At 37.7% G+C, this 26,497-nt stretch overlaps 1 protein-coding gene across 2 annotated transcripts in view; it reads right to left on the reverse strand.

The window, feature by feature from the left end:
- LOC306857392 (signal transducer and activator of transcription 5B-like) overlaps nucleotides 1-16,439 on the reverse strand; it is a 46,047-nt gene extending 29,608 nt beyond the window's left edge. For both annotated transcript variants that reach the window (XR_013783104.1, XM_079397315.1), the window contains exons 1-7: nucleotides 16,301-16,439; nucleotides 12,403-12,538; nucleotides 12,140-12,296; nucleotides 11,336-11,425; nucleotides 11,063-11,237; nucleotides 5,817-5,947; nucleotides 230-381 (exon numbers count right to left, since the gene is read on the reverse strand). Coding sequence is in view for 1 of the 2 variants with exons in the window: in XM_079397315.1 (XP_079253441.1) it covers nucleotides 230-381; nucleotides 5,817-5,947; nucleotides 11,063-11,237; nucleotides 11,336-11,425; nucleotides 12,140-12,296; nucleotides 12,403-12,530 (833 nt within the window). In the remaining variant the exon portion in view is untranslated. The remainder of the gene's footprint in view (nucleotides 1-229; nucleotides 382-5,816; nucleotides 5,948-11,062; nucleotides 11,238-11,335; nucleotides 11,426-12,139; nucleotides 12,297-12,402; nucleotides 12,539-16,300) is intronic.
- Nucleotides 16,440-26,497: the final 10,058 nt, after the last annotated feature.

Raw genomic sequence — 26,497 nt, forward strand, 5'->3', positions numbered from 1 at the left:
CCCAGTGTGACTTATATTCAGGTGAAACTTTATCAGAAAAATATGGAAATGTATACTGATTTACACTTTGATAACTAATGCTTCGATATGTCAATAGTTGACAGAAACCATTTAGCCTTTTTGTATGGTGTGCACCAGGTCTTAGAGGTCCTGCCAAGGTAAGTCATATTAATTAGCTTATAAAAATAAAAGGCTATGGTAAGCCCTCAGGCCCAGTGTGCATCAGTACCAGGCTTGCAGTATGTCCAGTCCTCCCTCTGATGGTCCTCCATTGCCTGCGAGCTGCTGTCGTCTCTTCCACTGAATCAGTTCATCGTCTACGATCACAGTTTGCTGTTTCCTCAACAGAGCTAGAGTCTTCTGATGCTTCTCTGCCAGTTCCTATGCACAAACATACATTGTTATTCAACCATTGGAGAATTATGATGGAAAATTTTGCTTCTGGTTTACACCAAATGTTTGTTACTGATTTCATATAGAGGTCGAGTGAGTGATGAGTGATCGGCCAGCCGATTGTGCTGCAAATTAGGCTGATTTATAGGCAGGCGCATCTATGGGCAGCTAAGCGTTGTTGTGGTTCTTGTGGTGTGGAATGCCATACACTACCATGCGAATCTGGCTGCGAGAGACGGAGCAGTTCACACTCTGCAGCAGTGCCTTCACACACAGGAAAACATACCGTTTCGGAAGCATAATTACGTTTTACCCTACTAGAATTGATACCGACTGTGCTTATATTCATAAGTGCAACAAGTCATTTGTACGGTGGCCGAGAAGTGCAAAACAAATCACGATTCTGAAAACAAAATAACAAAATTACAAACGCAAATGCAAATCTAAAAAACAAAATAACAAGTCAGAAAACACAACGACAAATCAGACAAACCGGAAGAGGTAGGTGTAGTTTGAGAAAGCACCATTGGTTTGGGAATAGATTACTCACCACTGACCGGACAAGACATGTCAATCAAGGTGTACAGGAAGAACAAAAAGAACAGCAGAGTCAACTGAAGCATCAGTTCCAGAGGCGCAGATGGTCAATCGTGTGTTATCGTGTGTTTTGACACGATCGACCCGGGTTCGATCCCGCCTTTTGCCGAACTTTTTTTTTTCTCCCTTTTCAAATCACGTATCGCATCGGAAAGGCATTTATTTTCAATAAAAATTAAGGAAATAATCAAAAAGTTGAAAATAAAATATCGGGTAGGGTTAGGGTAGGAGTAGGGAGGGCTTTATTGTACCAATATGGTGGCATCCATTTAATAATTTGAATTAAAATGATAATTTACACTCAGAATGTTATTGCATACTGTTTTTTTTTTTTTACTACAATACTGAGGTGCAGATAATTGCCACTATTTGCAACAAGTAGTATACATAGCACAAAATCCTGCTATTTTAACATGACTTACATAACATACATATTACATAACATGTAAATAGGTATTTGCACTTCGTTAAATAGCTTCTATCGCTATTTACCATGCAAATAGCTGCTGCCTAAAAATATACATGCATGTACATTTACAACACTGTACTCTGTATTATATTACCTTTGAATCAGAATACAAAAAAAACTTAAGGCTAATGCGAGGGTGTTTCTAATACAGTGTCTATGGGAGTGACGGTAAATTTGACAGTTATGTCAAATAGCGATAGCAGCTAACGTATTTACACTAAGTGAAAATAGCCTCAGTATTGTAGTAAAAAAAACAAAAAAAAAACGGAATGCAATAACGTATTGAGTGTAAATTATAATTTTAATTAAAATTGATGCCACCTTATTGGTACAATAAAGCCCTCCCTACTCCTACTCCTACCCTAACCCTACCCGATACTTTTTCAATTTTTTGATTATTTCCTTAATTTTTATTGAAAATAAATGCCTTTCCGATGCGATACGAATGCCGCTGTCTCAAACTATACCTACCTCTTCCGGTTTGTCTGATTTGTCGTTGTGTTTTCTGACTTGTTATAATGTTTTCGGAATTGTTGGTGTGCTTTCTCAATTATTTAGTTTTTTAGATTTGCATTTGTAATTTGTTATTTTGTTTTCAGAATCGTGATTTGCTTTGCACTTCTCGGCCACCGTACATTTGCATGTGAAAGTAGAAACACGTGCAATTCAGACAAAACTTCTGGGCTAATTATACTCATGAAATGTGTGTGCTGGTCCGACAATAGCCTCCATGATTATGAGTGAACTTTTTTATTTTTGTTATCACTTAGATTATGGCCATTTGACTTTTAGCAGTGTCCAGTGTTTCCCATACATGGAGTTATTTGTGGCGGCTCGTCACAATATCAAAACTGACCGTCACAAATACATTTTCCAAAAGGCTTATACTTCCTTGAATAAACTGAGCACTGCACATTTCAAATCAAAACACAACGCGGGTGTTTTTATACAGGTGCTGGTCATAAAATTAGAATATCATGAAAAAGTTTATTTATTTCAGTAATACCATTCAAAAAGTGAAACTTGTATATTAGATTCATTCATTACACACAGACTGATATATTTCAAATGTTTATTTCCTTTAATTTTGATGATTATAACTGACAACTAATGAAAGTCCAAAATTCAGTATCTCAGAAAATTAGAATATTGTGAAAATGTTCAATATTGAAGACCCCAGGGCCCGGTTTTTCAAAAGTAATCCACTAGGATTTTGGATAACGGATTGGATCAAATCTTGAAAATGGGTTTTTCAAAAGAAAAAACGGATTACATAATCGGATTAGATCACGTAATCCAATCTTGGTTTTGATCCGGATCAAACCTTTAGTTTGGGTTTTTCAGAACTTTTTTGTAGGATTTGGACCACTTTGATCCAAAAAATCTGGATTAAACTGATCCCATCAGAAGGGTGGATTCAGCGTGGATTTCATGCCCAAAATGTAATGAAAACTTTAAAAATGTATCAAATAATACTATATTTGGATCATGCAGTATTTTACAAGATATCCTATTTATTCATAAGGTTTTAATTTTATTTGTTCATCCGTCAGGCTACAGTGATTAGGTAGGCTTTAACGTATTCAGCCTTTCAGTATAGGCCTACAGCAAAGTAGAAAGAGTTTGGCCTCATAAAATAATCCCCCAAACAGCTGTCAAAATTGACCAAAAACAATACATTTTATTCTGTCACTAATTGATATATATATTCATCACAATCGAAAATATTTTTGTTTTTAGAATATTTATTAGTGATGCATGTATTGATGACAGAATAACCAAAAAAATGCAAAGAATGGCAATCACTGATTTTTGAAATCCAAAACAAATCCAAATCAGAAATAGTGTCTAACTATTGCGTCCCTTGTTGCACGTCCTGTTTGCTCGTTCTGGCAGAGGAACAACTGACTCTGACCAAACTGCAGCAAACCAAGGCCAGACTTGAGATCCGCCTCCTAAAGGCTACGCTCAGACAAGCTGGTCTCTCCACATCAGATGAGGAAGTCTAAAATTATTGTGGAGTATTTGACATTGTCTTTTTTTTAATTCAATACATCTATATTTGAAACTTGTTATAAATATCCTCAATGTACAGTGTTTGTGTTGTAGGTCTCAGATGAGCGGACTGCTGGAAGAGGATGGGGTGGGGTTTTTCTTGTTTTTAGTTTCTTAAATGTGTGTGTTTTCATTTAAAATAAAAATAAACTTATATTGACCCCACACTGGCTATTCTACTTGTTGCTCTTTACATATCTATAGTTCTACATTGGGATTTCCTATCCTGTTTGAGCACTGGTTATCCAGATTTGGTGATCCTGAAAAGTTCCTATCCGGATCAGATTGATGCAATCCGATGTTGCTTTGAAAAACTGGCTCAAAAGTAAGATGGATTACATGATCACGGATTGCAAAAAAAAGGATTACTAAATCTGGTTCAATTTTATCCGGATTAAACCTTTTGAAAAACCGGGCCCTGGTGCCACACTCTAATCAGCTAATTAACTCAAAACACCTGCAAAAGCCTTTAAATGGTCTCTCAGTCTAGTTCTGTAGGCTACACAATCATGGGGAAGACTGCTGACTTGACAGTTGTCCAAAAGACGACCATTGACACCTTGCACAAGGAGGGCAAGACACAAAAGGTCATTGCTAAAGAGGCTGTCTGTTCACAGAGCTCTGTGTCCAAGCACATTAATAGAGAGGCGAAGGGAAGGACAAGATGTGGTAGAAAAAAAGTGTACAAACAATAGGGATAACCGCACCCTGGAGAGGATTGTGAAACAAAACCCATTCAAAAATGTGGGGGAGATTCACAAAGAGTGGACTGCAGCTGGAGTCAGTGCTTCAAGAACCACCACACACAGACGTATGCAAGACATGGGTTTCAGCGTCGCATTCCTTGTGTCAAGCCACTCTTGAACAAGAGACAGCATCAGAAGCGTCTTGACTGGACTGCTGCTGAGTGGTCCAAAGTTATGTTCTCTGATGAAAGTAAATTTTGCATTTCCTTTGGAAATCAAGGTCCCAGAGTCTAGAGGAAGAGAGGAGGGCACATAATCCACGTTGCTTGAGGTCCAGTGTAAAGTTTCCACAGTCATTGATGGTTTGGGGTGCCATGTCATCTGCTGGTGTTGGTCCATTGTGTTTTCTGAGGTCCAAGGTCAACGCAGCCGTCTACCAGGAAGTTTTAGAGCACTTCATGCTTCCTGCTGCTGACCAACTTTATGGAGATGCAGATTTCATTTTCCAACAGGACTTGGCACCTACACACACTGCCAAAGCTACCAGTACCTGGTTTAAGGACCATGGTATCCCTGTTCTTGATTGGCCAGCAAACTCGCCTGACCTTAACCCCATAGAAAACCTATGGGGTATTGTCAAGAGGAAGATGCAATACGCCAAACCCAACAATTCAGAAGAGCTGAAGGCCGCTATCAGAGCAACATGGGCTCTCATAACACCTGAGCAGTGCCACAGACTGATCGACTCCATGCCACGCCGCATTGCTGCAGTAATCCAGGCCAAAGGAGCCCCAACTAAATATTGAGTGCTGTACATGCTCATACTTTTCATGTTCATACTTTTCAGTTGGCCAACATTTCTAAAAATCATTTTTTTTTGCATTGGTCTTAATTGATATTCAAATTTTCTGAGATACTGAATTTGGGACTTTCATTAGTTGTCAGTTATAATCATCAAAATTAAAGGAAATAAACATTTGAAATATATCAGTCTGTGTGTAATGAATTAATCTAATATACAAGTTTCCCTTTTTGAATGGTATTACTGAAATAAATCAACTTTTTCATGATATTCTAATTTTATGACCAGCACCTGTATTAATGTGTCTTTGAAAAGAACCGAGCATCTTCAGAAAAGCTTGATTGCATTTTCCTTTCGTCTTTCCTGTAATGCCTGATAAAGTAGTGTGTGAGCAGCGCTTATTTGATTACAGCCGTTACCGGGGAACATGGCTATTTCGCCAACTCCCAGGGAATGAATTTGCATTTGCAAGTCTGTAGGAAATGCTGGTGCCTGTCAGCAAACAAACAAAAAACATGCTTTAGAACTGTTTTAAGAAAGGTGCTTAAGTTCTGAGCCATGTATTAGGCTACTACTACTGTTACTATCTTGCACCCTGCAATAAACATTTACTCAAACTCTTTTAAGAGATGAAGGGGGAAAACAAAAAGGAAAAAAAAAAAAATAATAATACATAGTGGCCCCAAAAAATCATCGGCTGCCCAGATTTGTAAATATCGGCATCGGCAAGAGAAAAACCCATATCAGTTGGCCTCTAATTTCATATTGTTGTAAGGAAAAAAACAGACATGTGTATCATGTGGATTTAGTGTACCTGTCTGTATTTCTGTAAGGTGTTGGCCTCTCGTGTGAGCCAGGCCTCTAACGTGGACTTCCTGCTCTGCAGACCCGATTCTCTCTGAACACGCTCAGCTGGAAGAATGCTGGCCAAACTACTCAACTGAGCTATATGACAAAGAGAAAACTTTGATCAAAAACACAGTTCAATGACTCATTACTCAAAAGCATTCCCTGTGTTGAATTTGGCATGTTTTTGCCATTTATTAAAGAATGACTCATTTAGCTTGAGTTCAAAATGTTCAAAACATGATTTTTTTTCCCACATTGGACATCACTATGGACATCAAACCAGACAACATTGTCCCAAGATTTTTACATCAAAAAACGTCAATTTAGAAGCAATAGTCTATTTTCTGCCCCGTTTTGACCCCCATCATCGGAACGCTCTGTTTGGCGTGGTGGATTGTAGACTTGGATGTTAAAAAAAATTGCAATCTAAAATAAAGGCCTTTTCACACTGAATGCGAGAATCGGCTCGAATGTTCGGAGCGATGACGCTTCTGAATCGAAGCAATAGATCCCTAATGGGGCTAGTCACACTAAGCACAATCATTCGCGGTGTGAAGAAAAAAAAAAAAAAGATTAAATTTTTTTGGCGGTTGGCCTCGCTTTTTTGCATCGCGCTCAGTGTGAAACGGCCTTAAGAAGTCATGACTTTGAATATGTCTGACAAATTTTTCACCAAATCAGTCAGACGTGCATTTCCCAAAAGCTTTGTTAGTCAACTCATAAGTCATCGCAAGTACTAACATAGTTCAAAGTTTACACCAATTACATACTGCATGTAAATGTTTAAAAATAATGATTTTCTGTTGTTTCTGAGTAAATGAACTTGAAGAGTCTTATATTAATTGTGATCTTGAATTGAATAATTAGCAGTAGTTCTTACTCCACCACCTCTGTGTCACATCATTAACAACAGTCCCATATTGCTGAACTAATGCTGTTCCAACAACAGGGGTGCAAACATGTCAGCACAGTTTTGGGAAACAGTTGTGACTTACTAGTCAATATGCATCATACTGTGATAATGTGGCAGTGAGTTTCGTTGTTCCACCGTTGTCACACTCCAGAGCGGCTACTGAATCATGTGACTCACTTAACTACAAGATCCATGTTAAAGGGGTCATATGATGCTTTTTTAAAGATCATTATTTTGTGTATTTGGTGTAACAGAATGTGTTGACAAGCTTTAATGATTAAAAAACACATTATTTTTCAAATACTGTACATTATTGTAGGTCCTCTATGACCCGCCTCTCTCAAACGCTTCGTTTTCTACAAAGTCCCTCCTTCCAACAAGCGCAGTCTGATCTGATTGGCCAACTGACCCAGTGCATTGTGATTGGCCGAACACCACAAGCCGCGTCAAAAAAATTTAACGCTCCTTTCCATAATCCTGAGCTTTAGCTTTCAAATTAAATGTAAAGACCGTTAATAATGTCCTTAGTTTTACCATCAGTTCAAGCCCGAGAAGGGAACAGAGTCGCGTGACAGACAACAGTGATGATTAGGGGTCGACCGATTATCGGCCTGGACGATTATTGGCACCGATATTAAGCCTTTTTATGATAATCGGTATCGATCATTTTCAAAACCGATGTGCCGATAAAATTATTTAATTTTGAAACGCGCTATTTGGCTCTGATGCAGCCTGTCGGAACTCACCACTCCATGGCCTAGAGCAGTCTCCGCCCATCGCGCATCTGATTTGTTTAGAGTCAGGAGTCCGACCAATCAACGTGGAAGACTAAAGGCACTCTCACACCAAAAGCGCTTGCTAACTGGTGCTGCTTCATCACGCATCAGTTATCTCTCAAAGGCAGCAGCAGACGTTGCTCAAGTTGCAATAAATTACAATCCACTACACTAAAGTTGTAAAAACCTCAATATTATCTATTTATGGTTTCCGAGATGGGGGAAACGCAGGGGGAATCGCGGAATCCAGTCATATAAATAGCATATTTACCCACTGTGCAGGCTGGTGGTGGTGGTGTAATGGTGTGGGGGATGTTTTCTTGGCACACTTTAGGCTCCTTAGTGCTAATTGGGCATCGTTTAAATGCCACGGCCTACCTGAGCATTGTTTCTGACCATGTCCATCCCTTTATGACCACCATGTACCCATCCTCTGATGGCTACTTCCAGCAGGATAATGCACCATGTCACAAAGCTTGAATCATTTCAAATTGGTTTCTTGAACATGACAATGAGTTCACTATACTAAAATGGCCCCCACAGTCACCAGATCTCAACCCAATAGAGCATCTTTGGCATGTGGTGGAACGGGAGCTTCGTGCCCTGGATGTGCATCCCACAAATCTCCGTCAACTGCAAGATGCTATCCTATCAATATGGGCCAACATTTCTAAAGAATGCTTTCAGCACCTTGTTGAATCAATACCACGTAGAATTAAGGCAGTTCTGAAGGCGAAAGGGGGTCAAACACAGTATTAGTATGGTGTTCCTAATAATCCTTTAGGTGAGTGTACATTGCGCTTTTTAAATTAATCAATTGATGTGCATTAGATGATGAATTGAATAGTCCCCTCTTGTAGGTTATGATTTAGTCAACCGAAAATAATTAATGAAGAATTATGAAAGGTTATGCTATTACACATACATTTCTAACATGTAAATTATTGAAGCCAAATACTTACATTTCCCCAAGCTGTTTAGCTTTGGTATTTAGTATTCATAGGCTTAATCATGAAGCATACAGTGGCCCCACTTTTAACTCTCTCTTTATATATTACCCTTATTGTAGATGGATGCATGGGGGAAGACAAGAGTAGATTAGATTAGATTAGATTCAACTTTATTGTCATTGCACATGTAAGGTACAGGGCAACGAAATGCAGTTAGAATCTAACCAGAAGTGCAATAAGCAGAGGTACAGGATATACAGTGTCTACAATATGTTACAGATGTACAGAAATATACAGATAAGGCAGTACTATGGACATAATTTACAAATTTTTAAATACTATCAGTATGATAAACAGATGGGTGATATGAACATACTATACAGATGGATTGTGCAGTAAATGTATGTACACTATGAGCAAAAACTATGAATATAATTACAAATGGATATGAATAAGATATACATTAAGATATATAAACACTAGTGCAATGAACATTGAAAGTGCATAGAAATAAAAATTTCCAGTACATAGTACTCAGTGTGTAGATTGTTTTTTTGTTTTGTTTTTAAATCGATTTAATGATGGGGAGGGGTGAAGATTTTATAGTGGTGCGTGAGGGGGGTATCATTGGGCAGAGTTTAGTAGGGAAACAGCTGTAGGGAAAAAGCTGTTCCTGAGTCTGCTTGTCCTTGTTCGGAGGCTCCTGAAGCGCCTCCCAGAGGGCAGTAAGTTAAACAGTCTATGGTCAGGGTGAGAGGAGTCCTTAAGAATGCCGGAAGCTCGACGTAAACAGCGTTTTCTCTGGACGTCCTCAATGGCAGGAAGTGGTGTCCCTGTGATGCATTGGGCGATTTTCACCACCCTCTGCAGTGCCTTGCGGTCAGCAACTGAGCAGTTCCCATACCAGACTGTGATACAGTTGGTCAGGATGCTTTCAATCGCACACCTATAGAAGTTAACCAGGATGGCCGGAGACAGGTGGTTTTTCTTCAGTGTCCTAAGGAAGAAGAGGCGTTGGTGAGCCTTCTTGACTAGGCTGGATGTGTTGGTGGTCCAGGTCAGGTCCTCCGAGATGTGGATTCCCAGGAACTTTTTTAGTTTCTTACTATGGGTGATGCAAAGTCGTCTCTCATCCATTTTGTTCACCAATGACTGCACATTAGCGAGGAAAATGCTGGGTAAAGAGAGCCGGTGCGGTGTTAGCTTTAGCTTAGCTCTTAGTCCTCCGCGCTTCCCCGCCTTTGTTTACGATCTCGGCGCCGCCTGTGAGCACTTCCGCCCGGCCGAGCAGAGTGCGTAGCCTCGGGTGTTATGGAGATCTCAGGGATGAGTCGATGATTGGTTATAAAACTGTTGGAAAAGTGCAGACCGATATCCAAAAGCTCCTGTCGGGTGTATGATGTTAAGGCAAAGCTGTTCAGTGCGAACAGACCCGAGATGAGCAGGAAAAATACTGCAAAATTGCAAAAACTGGAGAGACGCTGAGCCTCGCGATGTGTTCACGCCGCCATCTTGGTCAATTACCGAGTAAGAAGTGCAACCAACACTAGGGAAGGCCATTTTTGTCAGAGCCCTTGTTATTCTTAATTTTGACATTCATTTTTACACCAGACATATATCGGTTCAATGTATTGGTTATCGGTCTACTTGGTCTGTAATAATCGGTATCGGCCCTGAAAAACACATCTCGGGCGACCCCTAGTGATGATGATCGTATGTGTTTGCAAACAAGCCGCGATTAAGACTATTTCTGACGGGCTATACACTCCGCTGTGATGTGACTGCCGCGGTTGTGTGACCGTGTCTCCCTCTCTCACATACACACATATACACACGACGCGCAAAACTCCACATTTGAACAGACAATAGCAAATACTTCAACTAATAACAAAACATACATACAGTCGCTGATTCAGAATCGCCAGATTGTCATAGCAGAGTCAGAATTACCTCCTCTCCTAGGTTCACGAAACTGTCATCCATAAAATGCGTTGCTGTTCTGTTGCATCTACTTTCGGAAGGCCAAATAAAGTGCTTTTGCCTAGAAACACACAGCTTCTCCCTGTCATGGCTGCATCAACACTACTGCAGTTACTGAAACCACACCTTACGCAAATATTTCCACATCGTGACGTAGACATGTGGGGTCGTGTTTGAATGAGCTGTTTTAGGGGGGTGTGGCAGAGTCTTAACTTTGATAAAGAATATCTCTTCGGTTTTGAGACTTTAGTCTTTGCAACTTCAGGGATCTTATCTATGCACAATCAGCTTGTAACTCTCCAAAGAGAAAGGAAAACTTGAAATCGCATCATATGACCTCTTTAATGCATCATTACTTTAATTTGGCCATTAGGCTGCTTTTACTTGTTGAGTCACCAAAAAAGCAAAAACATATTTTCTTATTTGTAGACATCAAAGGTCATATTTTCATTCCATTTTTCAAGGCTGATTTGCTTGCCAGCCAATCGGAATCATGCATTCAGTGGGGTTGAAGTACTATATGGAATAAACTCACTGTGTATGATATATAAATGATACTGGATGTGCAGAATGAGACAGCGTATGTTCATACCCTGTATCCTTAAGCTCTCCTGGTACTGAATGATGAAGTATTCTTGACTGTGCTGCAGCTTGCGGAGGTCGTTCTCTGTGTCCTGTGTCATAACACGTAGCTCCTCAAACGTCTGGTTGATCTGCTGATATCTCTGAGGGGTCCCATCTACTGGACCTGACCCCGGGCTGCTGGCCTGTTTGCCACAAACAAACAAGATATCACTTGCTCAAAATCCAATTTTGATATCCTCAGTATAAATAAACAACCAATGAAGCTGCGTGTGTGACTTACGTTGGATGCTTCCTGTACAAGTCTTTGCTCAGTGTACAGGATGTGTTTAACACACCGCACAAGCTCCAGAGGGCAAGGGTCATACGAACTCTACAAAACACAGGATCGTCATGGGTATGAACTCAATTCAACAGGTGTACAAATCTTTTGGAACGAAGTAAGCAACAGACCTTGAATAACGTGTCACTTTAGTCTGTGTGTGATGAGCGAGCCAATGTTATTTTATTAACAAATAAAAGTGTTATTTCTGTTTTTATAACAGATTTGAAGCAGAATATACCACATTAGCGCACACAAACATTACCAGCAAGACAAATTTTTTTGTTAAGATTTCTCAGGTGATACTTTATTCTGATGGTCCACTTTAGATATTCTACCAACTACAAGTAACTTTGCAACTACATGACAACTAACTCTCACATGAGTATGAGTTGACTACAGTAGAAGACCTCTGCTCCAAATTCGTAAGATCCTCAGTGCGGGCCAGACTTTGGAGACCCACGCTATATACATTAGTATATACAGGCAGAAAAAACAAAATCAGGCTAATAGTCTGATTAAAAAGCAGTTCTTGTAATATTCATATCCTATTTGGCTCAACTGATGAAATATTGTGTTGAAATTATTTTGGAGTAAACTTTTGACATCACTGCTTTGTCCTCAATATCTATATCCTTGATGACAATTGTGATCATTTAGGGTTTTTTTCTTTTATAAAGTATTGCTGCTGTCCACATGAAAACTTCCACTGGGAAGGAAATTCAGACCTGACCTCTTGCAACAAACTGCAGTTGATTTTTGTACCTTCAGCTGTGTGGCATAATGACCCAGTTTGATTTTCAGAAGGAAACCATCTTCACCCATCTGATGCTCTGCCTTCCTCTGCAGCTCCTGGATCAGACCATCCAGCAGACGTTTTGCTTTAAACTCATCCTGCTGGTTTTCCAGGTCGATGGCATCCCTGCACACGACAAACACTCTTCAGCCCATTTCATGCCCAGCTACGATAGTAAACAGCCTTTATTACATACACAGATCTGAGCTGCTAGCGGAGCAAAAAACCTCACCATGGCTGTGCCTCCAGCCACTGTGCCAGGTAGTGGCGCACCTCAATGGGGAAGTGTTGCCCATAGAGAGACTGCATCTGATGCAGGGCATCCCCCTGCAGCTGCTGCGCCTGAATCCATAGCGCCATACCTGGCTCTGAACAGACACATGGAGATGTGCACTTGTAACTTTCAGAATGGTATGAAAACTATGTCCCACAATGAAACGTGCTCAACATGACCTTCTGTTTCCAGCCTTTGATGAAAGCAAAATAGGATTAAAAATGCAAATTTATTTCTGTGACAATAACTGAACCATACTAATGCATTTAACTTTTACAATCTTATTTTCTGAGACGGTATACACAGCACAGTACGCAGTAAACTGGCATTCTGTTGTGAACATTAGCTTCTTTATTTTATATACATATATATATATATATATATATATATATATATATATATATATAAATTACAAGGGCACATGAATTTAAAAAAAATTAAAAAAGAATTTTGGCCAAAAGCTGAAGGAAAAAAACAACAACAGCACTTTCGGTTCTTTCGCCCTTAAGTTAATTGGTTTTTAAAAATGGGTCATTCCATGTCAAATCAACAAGATACAATTCTAATTTCAACATTATTTCTTCTTCAGACATTGTTCCTTAAATTAAACAAGTATCAGTTGTATACAAAGTGACCAACATTTGGTTTTTAACCACTGAATATGGGCTATTCAAAAATCAGAAAATGGAGCCTCATTGAGATCATCATATCTTTGGAACTGAATGATGCAGGGCCTTGAAAATAAAGATTCCAAAAGAAATGTTTATTAAGAACTAGAATCTAAAATCATAAGACCAACCTAATAGACCAACCAATCTCATTTTCAAAGTAATTTTTACCCTTCTCAGTCTCAGGTGAAAATTGCCATTTTGATACCCCTCTACAAAAAAGTGGATTACTCAGCAGGCCTAAATATTCATCCAAGACATTTAATATTTTGGCTTTCATAACAATACATGTTTATCTTTCTTCAGAAAAAAAATAGTGATATATAGTGACCTCTGGTTGAGTTGACACGGAATGACCCAAATGGGTTTTCGTTAAAAGCTTGAAATAAGGTCAGTAGTTAATACAAACTCAAGATACTTTCACGATACATTTTATTCTATGACATAAAATCCATCACTCTTGTGATTTTTAAAGCATTTACATATCTTTTAAAAAGGCAGCTGCTAACATGTGGCTAAATGGGACTGCAGTGGTCATCGGTCACATTAAACATCACATCGGGCAGAAAAATTCATCTTGCTTTTACATCATTTCGCTTTTGCGGCCTCATTGTGTTTATTATCTCACCCTTGCAAGCTATTCTAACCAAAGAAGTACCATTTTGGAGAGTTTCACATACATAAACAACATATGCTGTTCTGTGTCAGCAGCACTGTAAGCGGATACGTCGTTGTTTAAACTTTGATCTGAATGGAAACAATGTAGCCGCTACATACGTTGCATACGTTGTTTATGTATGTGATACTCTTAAAAATAGCGCTATAGGGAGGAGACGAATTGTTGAATAAAGCCATTGTTTTATTTGCGCACAAAAAGTATTCTCGTAGCTTTGTAAAATTACAGTTGAATCACTAATCATGATGTAACGTGGATTATTTTAACGATGTCCTTGCTACTGAACGTTTCTGAACCTTGATCATGTTAGGATCCTTGCTGTCTATGGGAGGGTCAGAGAGCTCTCAGAATTCATCAAAAATATCTTAATCTGTGCTCCGAAGATGAACGAAGGTCTTGCAGGTTTGGAACGACATGAGGGTGAGTAATTAATGACAGAATTTTCATTTTTGCTTCATTTTTCTTGCAGTAGTCACAATATGGAGGAAAAGATCATAGCAACGTCCATTTTTTGCTGACTTTAAAACTAGATGGAATCATTGCACAATAAATGTCTCAACAGTAGCATGCTACACTGTCATCACATGACTTCTTGATGTTGCTTTATTCTTTATTTGACCCTCTAACTCTAGCACTCTCTATTCTAATTCTATTTTATCTATCTGTCTTTTTATTTAGAAAAAAAACACACACACTTGACCCTCTATCAATTGCATATTTAATCTCTAACTGCTAACTTTTCTTGAAAAACTAACACTAGCTTTCTTTTTTCTATTCTACCTACTTGTTTCTTAAAAAACAAAACAGAAAAAAACACTAGGTTTCTTTTTTCTATATTCTATCTACTCGTTTTCTTTAAAAAAAAAAAACCCTTACTATGTGTACTGCGTTAGGATAACCATGACTTGTCATTGCACTTGCATGTTCTTGCTCTTTTGCTGGTTTTGATTCTTCTATTGTCCTCATTTGTAAGTTGTGTTGGATAAAAGCGACTGCTAAATGACTACATGTAAATGTAACATTGCTTGTGACCATCCTGAAAATACAGTTATTTTTTGTGCCCTTTTGTGTACAAAAAAAGCTGAACTTCTGGCAGTCCCATCAGTCAGTCAACCAAAAAAAAACGCTTAAAACACAGCTTCATCACACTAGCAATGGAATGTCAAGTCAAGCGCACTGCATTGTGGGATTAAATATTTTTGGCAAAGGTCATCGTATGTGACCCTGGACCACAAAACCAGTCACAAGGGTACATTTTTTGAAATAGAGATTTATAGATAATCTGAAAGCTGAATAAATAAGCTTTCCATTAATGTATGGTCTGTTAGGATAGAACAATATCTGGCTGAGATGCAACTATTTGAAAATCTGGAATCTGAGGGTGCAAAAAAAAAATCGAAATATCGCCTTTAAAGTTGTCCAAATTAAGTTCTTAGCAATGCATATTACTAATCAAAAATTAAACTGATATTTATGGTAGGAAATTTACTAAATATCTTCATGAAACATGATATTTACTTAATATCCAAATAATTTTTGGCATAAAAGGAAAATTGATAGTTTTGACCCCTACAATGTATTATTGGCTATTGCTACAAATATACCCGTGCTACTTATGACTGGTTTTGTGCTGCAGAGTCACATATTCTATGCATACATGAACTGTGCATATAGAATTTATTCTAAACTGTAGACACAATACAAGTAGTATGTTGTTCAAAAAGCATTCAAGTTAAACACTGCAAAAAATAGAACAGTATGGTAGTATGTTTCAACTCATTTTATGTTTTTGACAGTCTAACGACACCTGCTAAAGAGTATTTTCGATGAAGCCTGTAAGTACGTTACTGTAATTTCACCATGATCCCATTACTGTACCATAGTAAATATGGCACTGTTTGTTCGGGTATGACGCCAAAAACTGATATTTAGGAAGCTAGCTCATACGCTTTTGAGATACACGGGTTAATTAAGCTAATATATATATATATATATATATATATATATATATATATATATATAAATGTGTTTGTAGTCCTGTTTTTGAACAACATTAGCATACACAAACATTAGCATCAACGCAAACTTGTTGCTTTAAACTCAAGAAGTGAGTTAACTAAGACTACAGGCAAACTAAAATGAAACTTTACCGAAATCATGTTTTAAACCTCTACACATATTTTCAGACGACGAATTTGACGGCTCGTGAAATGTTTAGTTAGCATTAGCACTTAGCACTGGCAGCTAGCATTAGCTCAACCCTAAGGATAAAACATACAAACACAAGTGTTTAAAACTTTAGCGTTTACATCTGTCAGTTTACCTGTGCCATAAACCATATAAATCTGTATTTGTGGCTGGGTATATGATACACTATCGCTCACTGGAGCAGTTTAAAGTCTGCTAAGCTAACTAAGTTAGTAAAAGTAACGTTACTTCATAATGCACAGTCAGCTGAAACAAGTCCCATTAAGAACAACTCCGTAATAAAGGTGATAAAACATGTGCTCACAGCATTAACGGAGACCTTCAGCAGAAGGATTTGATGATGATTTGTAGAGGTTAAACGTTTGACAGGGTTTATCCATCCATGAGCTCAACTGTATAAAAAAAAACCCCCACAGCAACTCTGAGCTGCACGCCCCTACACTGACATCTGCTGACCACTACAAGATTTTATTTTGTTATTTATTATTTTATATTATTTTGTTAAACAATTTAATTAAAATATTTATTAATTTTCTTTAATCTTCTTTCTTTTTTTTTGATATACTAGACTTTAGCTTGTTGAACATTGAACATTAAACTTTTTTTTTCTTAAATATTTCCAATTGTGAAGCACTAAGGTCAGCTCGGTTGTTTTAAAAAGTGTTATAACAAATAATAAACGTGCTATAACAAAAATAAAATCAATTATTTCATTTTCAAGTGAATTAAATATAAAGTTAAATAGTTATAATGAATAAAATAATTAAGAAAACACTAGTAAATAAAACTCAGTAGAATCAATAAATCAGTCTCCCGAGTCCTGCAACTGTTACAATTTGGTTAAGTAATATCATGATGGCTCAGTTTAATGTGTGAAAAAATAGGGTTTAATTGGTCAGATCGATATAGTGAAGAGTCACTCCTACATTGATCAGCACTAAATACACAATGCAGGCCTTAATATGGGACATTAATATACATAAATTAGAAATCTAGGAAGTATAAGAGTAATGGGGCAAATACATACATGAAAAGAATTATGAAAGAGTTTGTGAGAAAGGGATAAGCAGGAAAGTAAATCAGTAACATGGACATATGATTGAGATATAAGGTTTTTTTTAATGACATGCATGGGCTGAATCGATCACACATTTGAGGTTTTAAGGATCCAACAATTAATTTCTAATCCTGTAAAGCCTGATATACAAAATGATAGTAATTTTTTTTTTAATGCATCCATTTATTGAACCATTACACGTTACAAAAGAAATCTTTAAGGACAGGTTTGTGTTGTATGTTGCGTATAATATTTGACATATATAAGTGTTTTATGGCTCATATAATATAGTCAGAATATGGAGCTCATAGTGAAGGAGGGGACTTTAGAGGCCCAAAAATATGCAATTTGTTGGAATTTATATGGTCAAAAAGTAAAATGAAAAAAGTCATTTTAACATACAGACTACTTATATTTAATGCATATAAATATCAGTTATCCCTTTACATTTCACAATAATATGTCTGAGATAATGCTTAACTTTATGATCAAAACTCTGAAGTTTTTATTGTGAGAAGCAAAACATTATACAAAGCAATACAACAATGTTGTATCATATTTGAAACTCACATTAACATGATTTTTCTACAAATAAAATTTATGTATAATCCAGTAAACCTAAATTGCTCCAGTCTAGTAAATGTTTATTTTCAAATGTAACTAACAATATGAAAGTTATTACTTGTTAAAAAAATATGAACTTAATCAGACGACATAAGACAAAAGAAAGCATGTAGTAGATCATGTGCAACAGGTTTTTTTAGAGGCCTTAAAAATTCACATATGATACAGGCTTTATAGCAGGGGTAGGCAACGTCAGTCCTGGAGTGCCGATGTCCTGCAGAGTTTAGCTCCAACCCTGAAAAGAAGCCTCACCTGCCTCTAGCCCCATTTCTGAAGACCTTAATTAGCTTGTTCAGGTGTGTTTGATTAGGGTTGGAACTAAACTCTACAGGACATCGGCACTCCAGGACCGACATTGCCTACCCCTGCTTTATAGGGTTAATTTCATCATATTACTGCAATATCTCCAAATACTTAAGCTTAATGTTGTACTAAACACACTTTCTAACGGCAATTGTGCATGTTGTCTATCTGGTAGGGAAACCTAATAATTTTTCATTCATTTATAAAACAAGAAAAGCTCAGTGAAGGTATGCAATTACTGTTCTTCGTAGTATGGAGCCCCTTCAAAAGTCAAAAATATGAGATGGGAAGAATGATGTTTTAATGCTTTTGCGTTTGCTCTGAAAATATTTGCATTAAAAAACGTGACATGTCTTCCGGAAATCCTGTAGAATTTAATCAGATGACTGTAGGGTCTCTGATTTTGTGTGCCATATGCATCAGATGTTCAGCCAGCGGTCCGTGGGCATGACGTCTGAGGATGAGACTATCACTTCTATACATAACCGACTGTTTTGTCAAATGAGACTCAAAGTGTAGAAATTGAAAATCATCCCAAGGAAGATTCAGGCTGCTTTCCACCTTCATTCAGATGTTGCAGTTTCTTTGTTTTTTTTTTCAATACAAATACACACACAACAATATAGTCAAAGTCAATATTATTTGTATAGTGCTTTTAACAAATGCAAATTGTGTCAAAGCAGCTTTACATCGGCTTGATATAAAGCTGGGTGGCTTTATATCAGTTTTACAGTATTTAGACGGGGAAATAGTTTGTCGAAATAGTGTCATTCTCCTCTGGCCAGACAAAATCAGCAGTTTAAAGCAGAATCAGATTGTGCAAAGGACTCATCTGGTTCCTGTGGTCTTGTCCCAATGACCGTCTTGGAGACAGGGTCTTCACTGGGGATCAGTCTCTGGGGCTCATCTAGGTGTCCTGGCTGTAGAGGTCATCTCTAGGTGCTCGTCTACCATCTGATGGTTCCGGTTGACCTAATTAATGCAGCCCAACAATCCTTTAACGGATTTGAATTATAGAAATGCGATAGTGTATTATGTGTAAGCCAGGTTAAAGAAATGGGTCTTTAATTTAGATTTAAACTGACAGAGTGTTAGGTAGATTGTTCCAGAGTTTGGGTGCTAAATAGGAAAACGATCTCCTACCCGCAGTTGATTTTGATATTCTAGGTATTATCAAATGGCCAGAGTTTTGAGATCGCAGAGGACGTGAAGGACTATGATGCGATAAGAGCTCACTCATATACTGAGGTGCCAAACCATTCAGGGCTTTATAGGTAATTAGCAAGAATTTAAAATGTATACGATGTTTAATAGGGAGCCAGTTCAGTGTTGACAGAACCTTCCTGGTTCTAGTAAGAACTCTAGCGGCTGCATTTTGAACCAGCTAGAGTTTATTAAATGTGCAGAGCAACCACCCAATAAAGCATTACAATAATCTAGCCTCAAGGTCATGAATGCATGAATTAATATTTCTGCATTTGACATTGAGAGCATAGGTTGTAATTTAGATATATTTTTAAGATGGAAAAGTTTTACAAATGCTAGAAACATGTTTTTCGAAGGAAAGATTGCTATCAAAAAGTACGCCTAGGTTCCTAACTGATGACGAAGAATTAACAGAGCAGCGACCAAGTATTAGACAGTGATCTAGGTTATTACATGCAAAAGTTTTACATCCAGTAATTAACACCTGTTTTTTCTGAATTTAGCTGTAAGAAATTGCTAGTCATCCAGTTTTTGATATCAACTATACATTCCGTTAGTTCTGCAAATTGGTAAGTTTCATAATTATAGTTAATTATGAGTTCTGTCAACAACTTAAAAATTAGGTGCTTTTTCTTACCTGAAATCAAAAATCATGCCAAGAAAGATTCAGGCTGCTTTCCACCCTCATTCAGATGTTACAGTTTGTTTGTTTTTTTCAGTACAAGAAAACACACACACACAGTTAATTAGGAGTTCTATTAACAATTTAAAAATAGGTAATTTTTCTTACCTGAAAATCATGCTAAAAAAAGCTTCAGGCCACTTTTCATGTTCATTCAGACGCTGCACTTTGTTTTCTTCAATACAGAATACACACACACTCACTCATCTCACACACAACATAGTTAATGGCGAGTTCCATTAACAACTTAAAAATATACCTAAGTTTCTTACCTGAAATTGAAAATCACCCCAAGAAAGATTCAGGCCACTTTCCATGTTCATTCAGATGTTGCAGTTTGTTGTTTCAAAATGTTTCAAACAAATAAATAATAATAATAATTATAATAGTGCTAATTATAAGTTTTATACTAACAACCTATTTTTCTCAAGAAAGATTCAAGCATCTTTTCACCTTTATTCAAAAGTTGCAGTTTGTTGTTTAACTAGAAAACAATACACGAGAGTTATCAGCTTATAGCTCAGGGATCCTCAAATCTGGCCCACTCCTGCAGAGTTTAGCTCTAACCCTAATCAAACACACCTGAGCATGCTAATCAGAGTCTCCAAGATTATTAGAAAATCGCAGGTAGGTGAGTTTGATCAGGGTTAGAGCTAAACTCTGCAGCAGATTGGACCTCCAGTGAAAGATTTGAGGAACCCTGTTATAGCTTTATCTTTTAACTATAGCTTATCAGCAGGAGACCTTATTTACCTCTGCAGTGTCCAACGCGAGACTGACTCACGTTCTATCTAAAGTTCTACAGAGTGCTCTGTGACACCATAGTACTACCAAAGACTACTAACAAGCTGCTTTTCTTCAGTTTTTCTGAAGACAACAAACTGCAGCAGCAACTTTAAATTTGTTGTCATGGCAATAAGATTCTTTGCAGCTGATTGGTTAAACGACAGTGGAAATAAATGAAATGAAATGGAAAAGAAACTTGAAAACGATGCCAGATACGAGAGTTAGAAGGGCATTGAGGATATTTAATTCTAAAATAGAAAAAAGGAAAAAAATGTCTTTGAGCCTAAACAACTAAAAATGGGATAGGCCAATGGTATTTTGTGTTCCTCAAAAGAGTCAGTAGATGGCATCTTAACTGGGTGTTGTCAGAAAGAGCCAACTAAATCACATTTTTGATACATTGTTCCAAAATTATCTTAAAATGACCTCCATAGGAAATAAATTGGAAATACGAATGCAAAGAATTTGGATAAAACCTAGTAAAACCTAATTAAATTAAGTATGTATGAAAATAATGATTGCAAAACCCTGTGTTTATATATAGACAGGAACCTAATGGTTACTACACATATTACTATTATTGATTTATTTATTTCACCAGCACTAATATGCATCCATTCATTAAATGCTCTATTGTAATTGTCTACGCATAAAAATTTATATTCGAAGTTACAGTAATTAGGCCTATTTCTCTTTCAAGCTGTGGTCTTTTCACTTCTCATAAATTTAAATAGTCATGAAACCCTAAGACATGTTTGGCGACTAACTTTATGTTCTGACAAACTACAGTGTCCTCCAAAAGTATTGGAACAGTAAGGCCAATTCCTTTATTTTTTCTGTAGACTGAAAACATTTGGGTTTGACATCAACAGATGAATATGAGATGAGAGATTAACATTTCAGCTTTTATTTACAGGTATTTTCATCTGGATCTGATACACAACTTAGAAGATAGCACCTTTTGTTTGAACACACCCATTTTTCATGTTAACATGTGACTCACAGGTGTGTTTTGTTGCCCTGGTGTGTCCTATTAATTGATTATTCAAACAATAAATAGCACTGAATGTCTGCGCTCAGTTTCAGATCCGTGCAAACTGCATTTATAGTTAGTTAGACGTGTAACCAACATGAAAAACAGAGAGGTGTCTATGGGTGAAAAACGAGCAATTGTGAAGCTGAGAGAAGATGAAAAATCAATCAAACCATTGCACAAACCCTGGAAATAGCAAGTACAACCATTTGGAATCTCCTGAGGAAGAAAGAAACCACTGGTGTACTAAATAACACACCTCAAACGGGTAGATCAAGGAAAACATCTGCAGTTGATGACAGAAACATTGTGACAGCTGTAAAGAAAGACCCTAAAACAACTGTTAGTGACATCAGCAACAACCTCCAGAGGGCAGGAGTGAAGGTATCCCAATCTACTGTTCGCAGAAGACTTCATGAACAAAAGTACAGAGGCTACACCAGAAGATGCAAACCACTCATTAGCAAGAAGAATAGGAGACGAGCCTCAAAAATTCTGGGACAAGGTTTTATGGACTGATTTTATGGACCAAAGTGATGGAAAGGCTAAAGTTTGGAGAAAGAAAGGATCTGCTCATGATCCCAAACATACAAGCTCATCTGAAACACAGTGTACACAGGTGTACATTATAGTACACATTACACAAGTAATGTAATGGCTTGGGCTTTCATCGCTTCTTCTGGGACAGGCTCATTAATCTTCATTAATGATGTAACACATGATGGCAGCAGCAAAATTAACTCAGAAGTCTACAGAAATATTTTGTCTGACAATTTACAGAAAGATGCAACCCAACTGATTGGGAGATCCTTCATCATGCAGCAAGATAATGACCCAAAACATTAGTGCCAAAACAACAAAGGAGTTCATCAGGGGCAAGAAGTGGAAGGTTTTAGACTGGCCAAGTCAATGTCGTCACTTAAACCCTGTAGAGTATGCATTTTACCTGCTAAAGAAGAGACTGAAGGGAGTAACCCCCCAAAAATGAAAGAGGCTGCGGTGAAAGCCTGGAAAAGCATCACAAAAGAAGAATGCAAAAGTTTGGTGATGTCAATGGGTCACAGGCTTGATGCAGTTATTGAAAGAAAAGGATTTGCAACTAAATATTAAGTCTTTTTCACTTTAATCTGTTAATTCTATCTGTTCCAATACGTTTGCTCACATGAAAAATGGGTGGGTTCAAAGAAAAGGTGCTATCTTCTAAGTTGTGTATCAGATCCAGATGAAAATACCTGTAAATAAAAGCTGAAATGTTAATATCTCATCTCATATTCATCTTTTGATGTCAAACCCAAACGTTTTCAGTCTACAGCAAAAATAAAGGAATTGGCCTTACGGTTCCAATACTTTTGGAGGGCACTGTATAAGTGCAATGCAAATGCTTTAATGTGCATGACGATGGTAAATGAATTCCTACTGGAAAATAAAATAAAAACCAGGAACCCTCAGATTGTGTTGTGGTTTTAATGGTTATAATGGGAATTATATATATATTTTTTTTATCTGTTTATTGAATTTTCATAATAATAACAAGATACAGGTACAGGAGAATCGTGGGGAATTGTATTGTTTTATTGTAAACTGTAATGATGTTTCCTTCTATAGTGACATGTTAAAACCACTAGATCCTAATGGAATATGGCCCAAAACATAGGCTACTGGACAGTATTATTTAATGGTTTTAATGGTTAACAGTTGATGGTTTGTAATGCTTGAACTATCCCTTTAAAAATTACAAATGGATAAAAATATATATGGATTCGGCTTTTTGGGCAATCACTCGCGTGACGCGCCCCCTGTGGCTGAAGACGATATCATCCCATAGAAGACAGGCTTAGTCACGTGATATCTCAGAAGACCTGGGCTGTATCCGAAATCGCCCCCTATACCCTCATTCACTATACCCTACATTAGTCCACTCATATAGTTCACTTGAAGGAGTGAATGAAAACGAGTGAGTGAATTCGGACACTAAGTGCACCGGAAGGACTGCCGTTTTTGCATAGTTTGCTTCCTGTTAAATAATAATTTGATACGGGCAGCTCCAATAGTAAGATTGAAGGATTTATCTAGAACTCAGTCACGGAAATTATGTATAAACCCTAATAGTCAATTTACAATTAATTTGTACCTGTGTTGTATTACGCCGTGGACGAGCGCTTCTAAAAAGAATGGATGGATGATTCAGCTGTGGGCGCCATCTTCTGGTGAGACGCGGGAATTCATTCGGCGCGCGACTCTCTCAGTGCATTCTGGGGATTCTCTTGCCGTTGAGTGTATATCGCTTGTACACTCGTTTTTGCGGTGCATTGTGGGATTGAATGAGTGCACTCGAGAACATCCACTATGGTTTCGAACACCACTTAAAATGGCTGTCCCCTCAAATAGTGCACTATTTGAGGGTATAGGGGGCGATTTCGGATACAGCCCTGAACTTCACTCGCATTGGATTGGCGAAGTCAGTGTCGCTTCACCACGGTGGTAGTAAACGGTACGACAAGAGAATGTGTTCATTTCTTGTATAACTGTGTCTCAAGTGTAAGTACAGCAGTACATACTAATGTTGTAATTGTCTTATAGTGCATGCCTGCGTGCATGTAATGCATATAAAGACGGAAATTGCAACGTGTGTTATGTAACGTAACGATAGTCGTTGATCTTTAGCTTGTTTAAGGTTTAAGGGGATTGTGCTTTCAGTATAACTTACATGTGCACCCAGGGGCGTAGATTACGCGGGGGACGCGGGGGACCCCCCACTTTTTATAAAAAGTAAAGTCGTCCCCCGCACTTTTTCATTGGACAGTTGTGTTCTCGACATGTTGAGGTTTTAATGGAGCAATGTATAAAAATGCAGAATGATTTAAAATTCAAAAAGACAAGATAATTTATACATGACGTTTACGTTTCCATGGCAATCAGTCACTCAGTTTGTAGTGAGGCTCGCGCCCGCGGTCCCGCGCTGTATCCATCATTCATTAGGTCGCGATGAGTTCAAAGCGACAAAAAAACTCTTCAATCCTTTTTTACGAAGACGTCAAGCAGCGTAAGTTGGCATGTGGGATCCGAATAGTGTTGCACGGTGTTCAGTGACTCTGCCTATTGCTCTTGTTGAATAATTAGCCAGTTTTGATGTTCATTATATGGAGTGGAAAAAAGCTGCCTGGACAAACATGCACTTATTTATTTTCAGTGTATTTTTCCGTAACTCTTTTGTAACGTCTTTTATTTTAACACGTATGTATGCTATCAGAACCCTTCAAATAAGAATAAAGATAATGTTGAACTGAGATTTTACAGCGTTTGCAGCATTGTGACATGTTTAACTCTAATGTTCAATTCTACATGATGTATTTCAATCAAGTATGCAAGCACTGATCTGATACAGGACCGATCTTCATTTAGGGGTGCTCTGTCATTATTGCACTAATTTGACGTTTTTATCTGTTGTCAAGAATGAACAAGAAACAGTCAGCCTAGGTTTGTAAGAGCAGAATCAGGACGACACACAAGAAAAACAAACTTCACAGGTGAGACGAACTGATGTCTTTTAACACCTGGCTGTTTTTACATTGTATAAAATATATTAATACACAATCGTTTGTAGGATTATATATGGACCAATCATAGAAAATAATTAGTCAAATATAGAAAAATAAAAAATAACATTAGTATGATGAACAACTTCTCAGCTATCATTTTTAACTACAGTATGCAATTATTAGCTTGGATATTGGTTGTTTATTAGTACTTAAGCACATATTAATTCTGTATTCTTCATGACCATATTCTGCATCCCATAATCCTAAACTTAACAACTACAACGACTACCTTACAAGCTATTAATAAGCAGTAAATGAAGAGTTTATTGAGGCAAAAGTCATAGTTAATAGTGAATATGTGTTTATCATTCTAAAGTGTAAAAAAATAATTTAGGATACAAATGATTGGTTATTGTCCAGCAGTGTACTTAATGTGTTATTTTCTTCTGTATGTCACTATACCCTGTATGTACATGTTTCAAACACTACTTTATTTGCTATAGACAGAGGCAGAACTGAATTCACAGTTGAGAGTGAATGAGGCAGACAGTTTCAGTGAGGCTTCAGAGGTAAAGATTATTTACAGCATTGTCTATGATAAGATATTTCTTTTAACATAGACTAATCAGATAATGTATAATAGAACAGAATAGAACAAAGTGAAGTGACATACTGCCAAGTATGGTGACCCATACTCGGAATTCGTGCTCTGCATTTAACCCATCCAACGTGCACACACACAGCAGTGAACACACACACACCGTGAACACACACCCGGAGCAGTGGGCAGCCATTTATGCTGCGGCGCCCGGGGAGCAGTTGGGGGTTCGGTGCCTTGCTCAAGGGCACCTCAGTCGTGGTATTGAGGGTGGAGAGAGCGCTGGACATTCACTCCCCCCACCTACAATCCCTGCCGGCCTGAGACTCGAACCCACAACCTTTGGATTACGAGTCCGACTCTCTAACGATTAGGCCACGACTTCCCCTAATTTAGAACAGAATAAAGGAGTATGTGAATGTGCAAGTATCCATTACTGTGTGCCATGTACTGTACATACAACACTCACTAAATACAATCTGAAATATGTAAACAATAGTACCCTTATAAGAACATCTTTGCAACTTATACTCAAAAAGGTGCACATTAGTACCTTAGAATACCAATATGTACCGTAATGACTTTTGTACCGTTTGACTTATATTTCACTGCTGGTTATACTCTGTATAATGGTGTATGTGACGAATAAAAATCTTGAATCTAATGTACAACT

The sequence above is a fragment of the Barbus barbus genome (genome assembly GCF_936440315.1).
Source record: "Barbus barbus genome assembly, chromosome: 38".
In the NCBI taxonomy this organism is placed as follows: domain Eukaryota; kingdom Metazoa; phylum Chordata; class Actinopteri; order Cypriniformes; family Cyprinidae; genus Barbus; species Barbus barbus.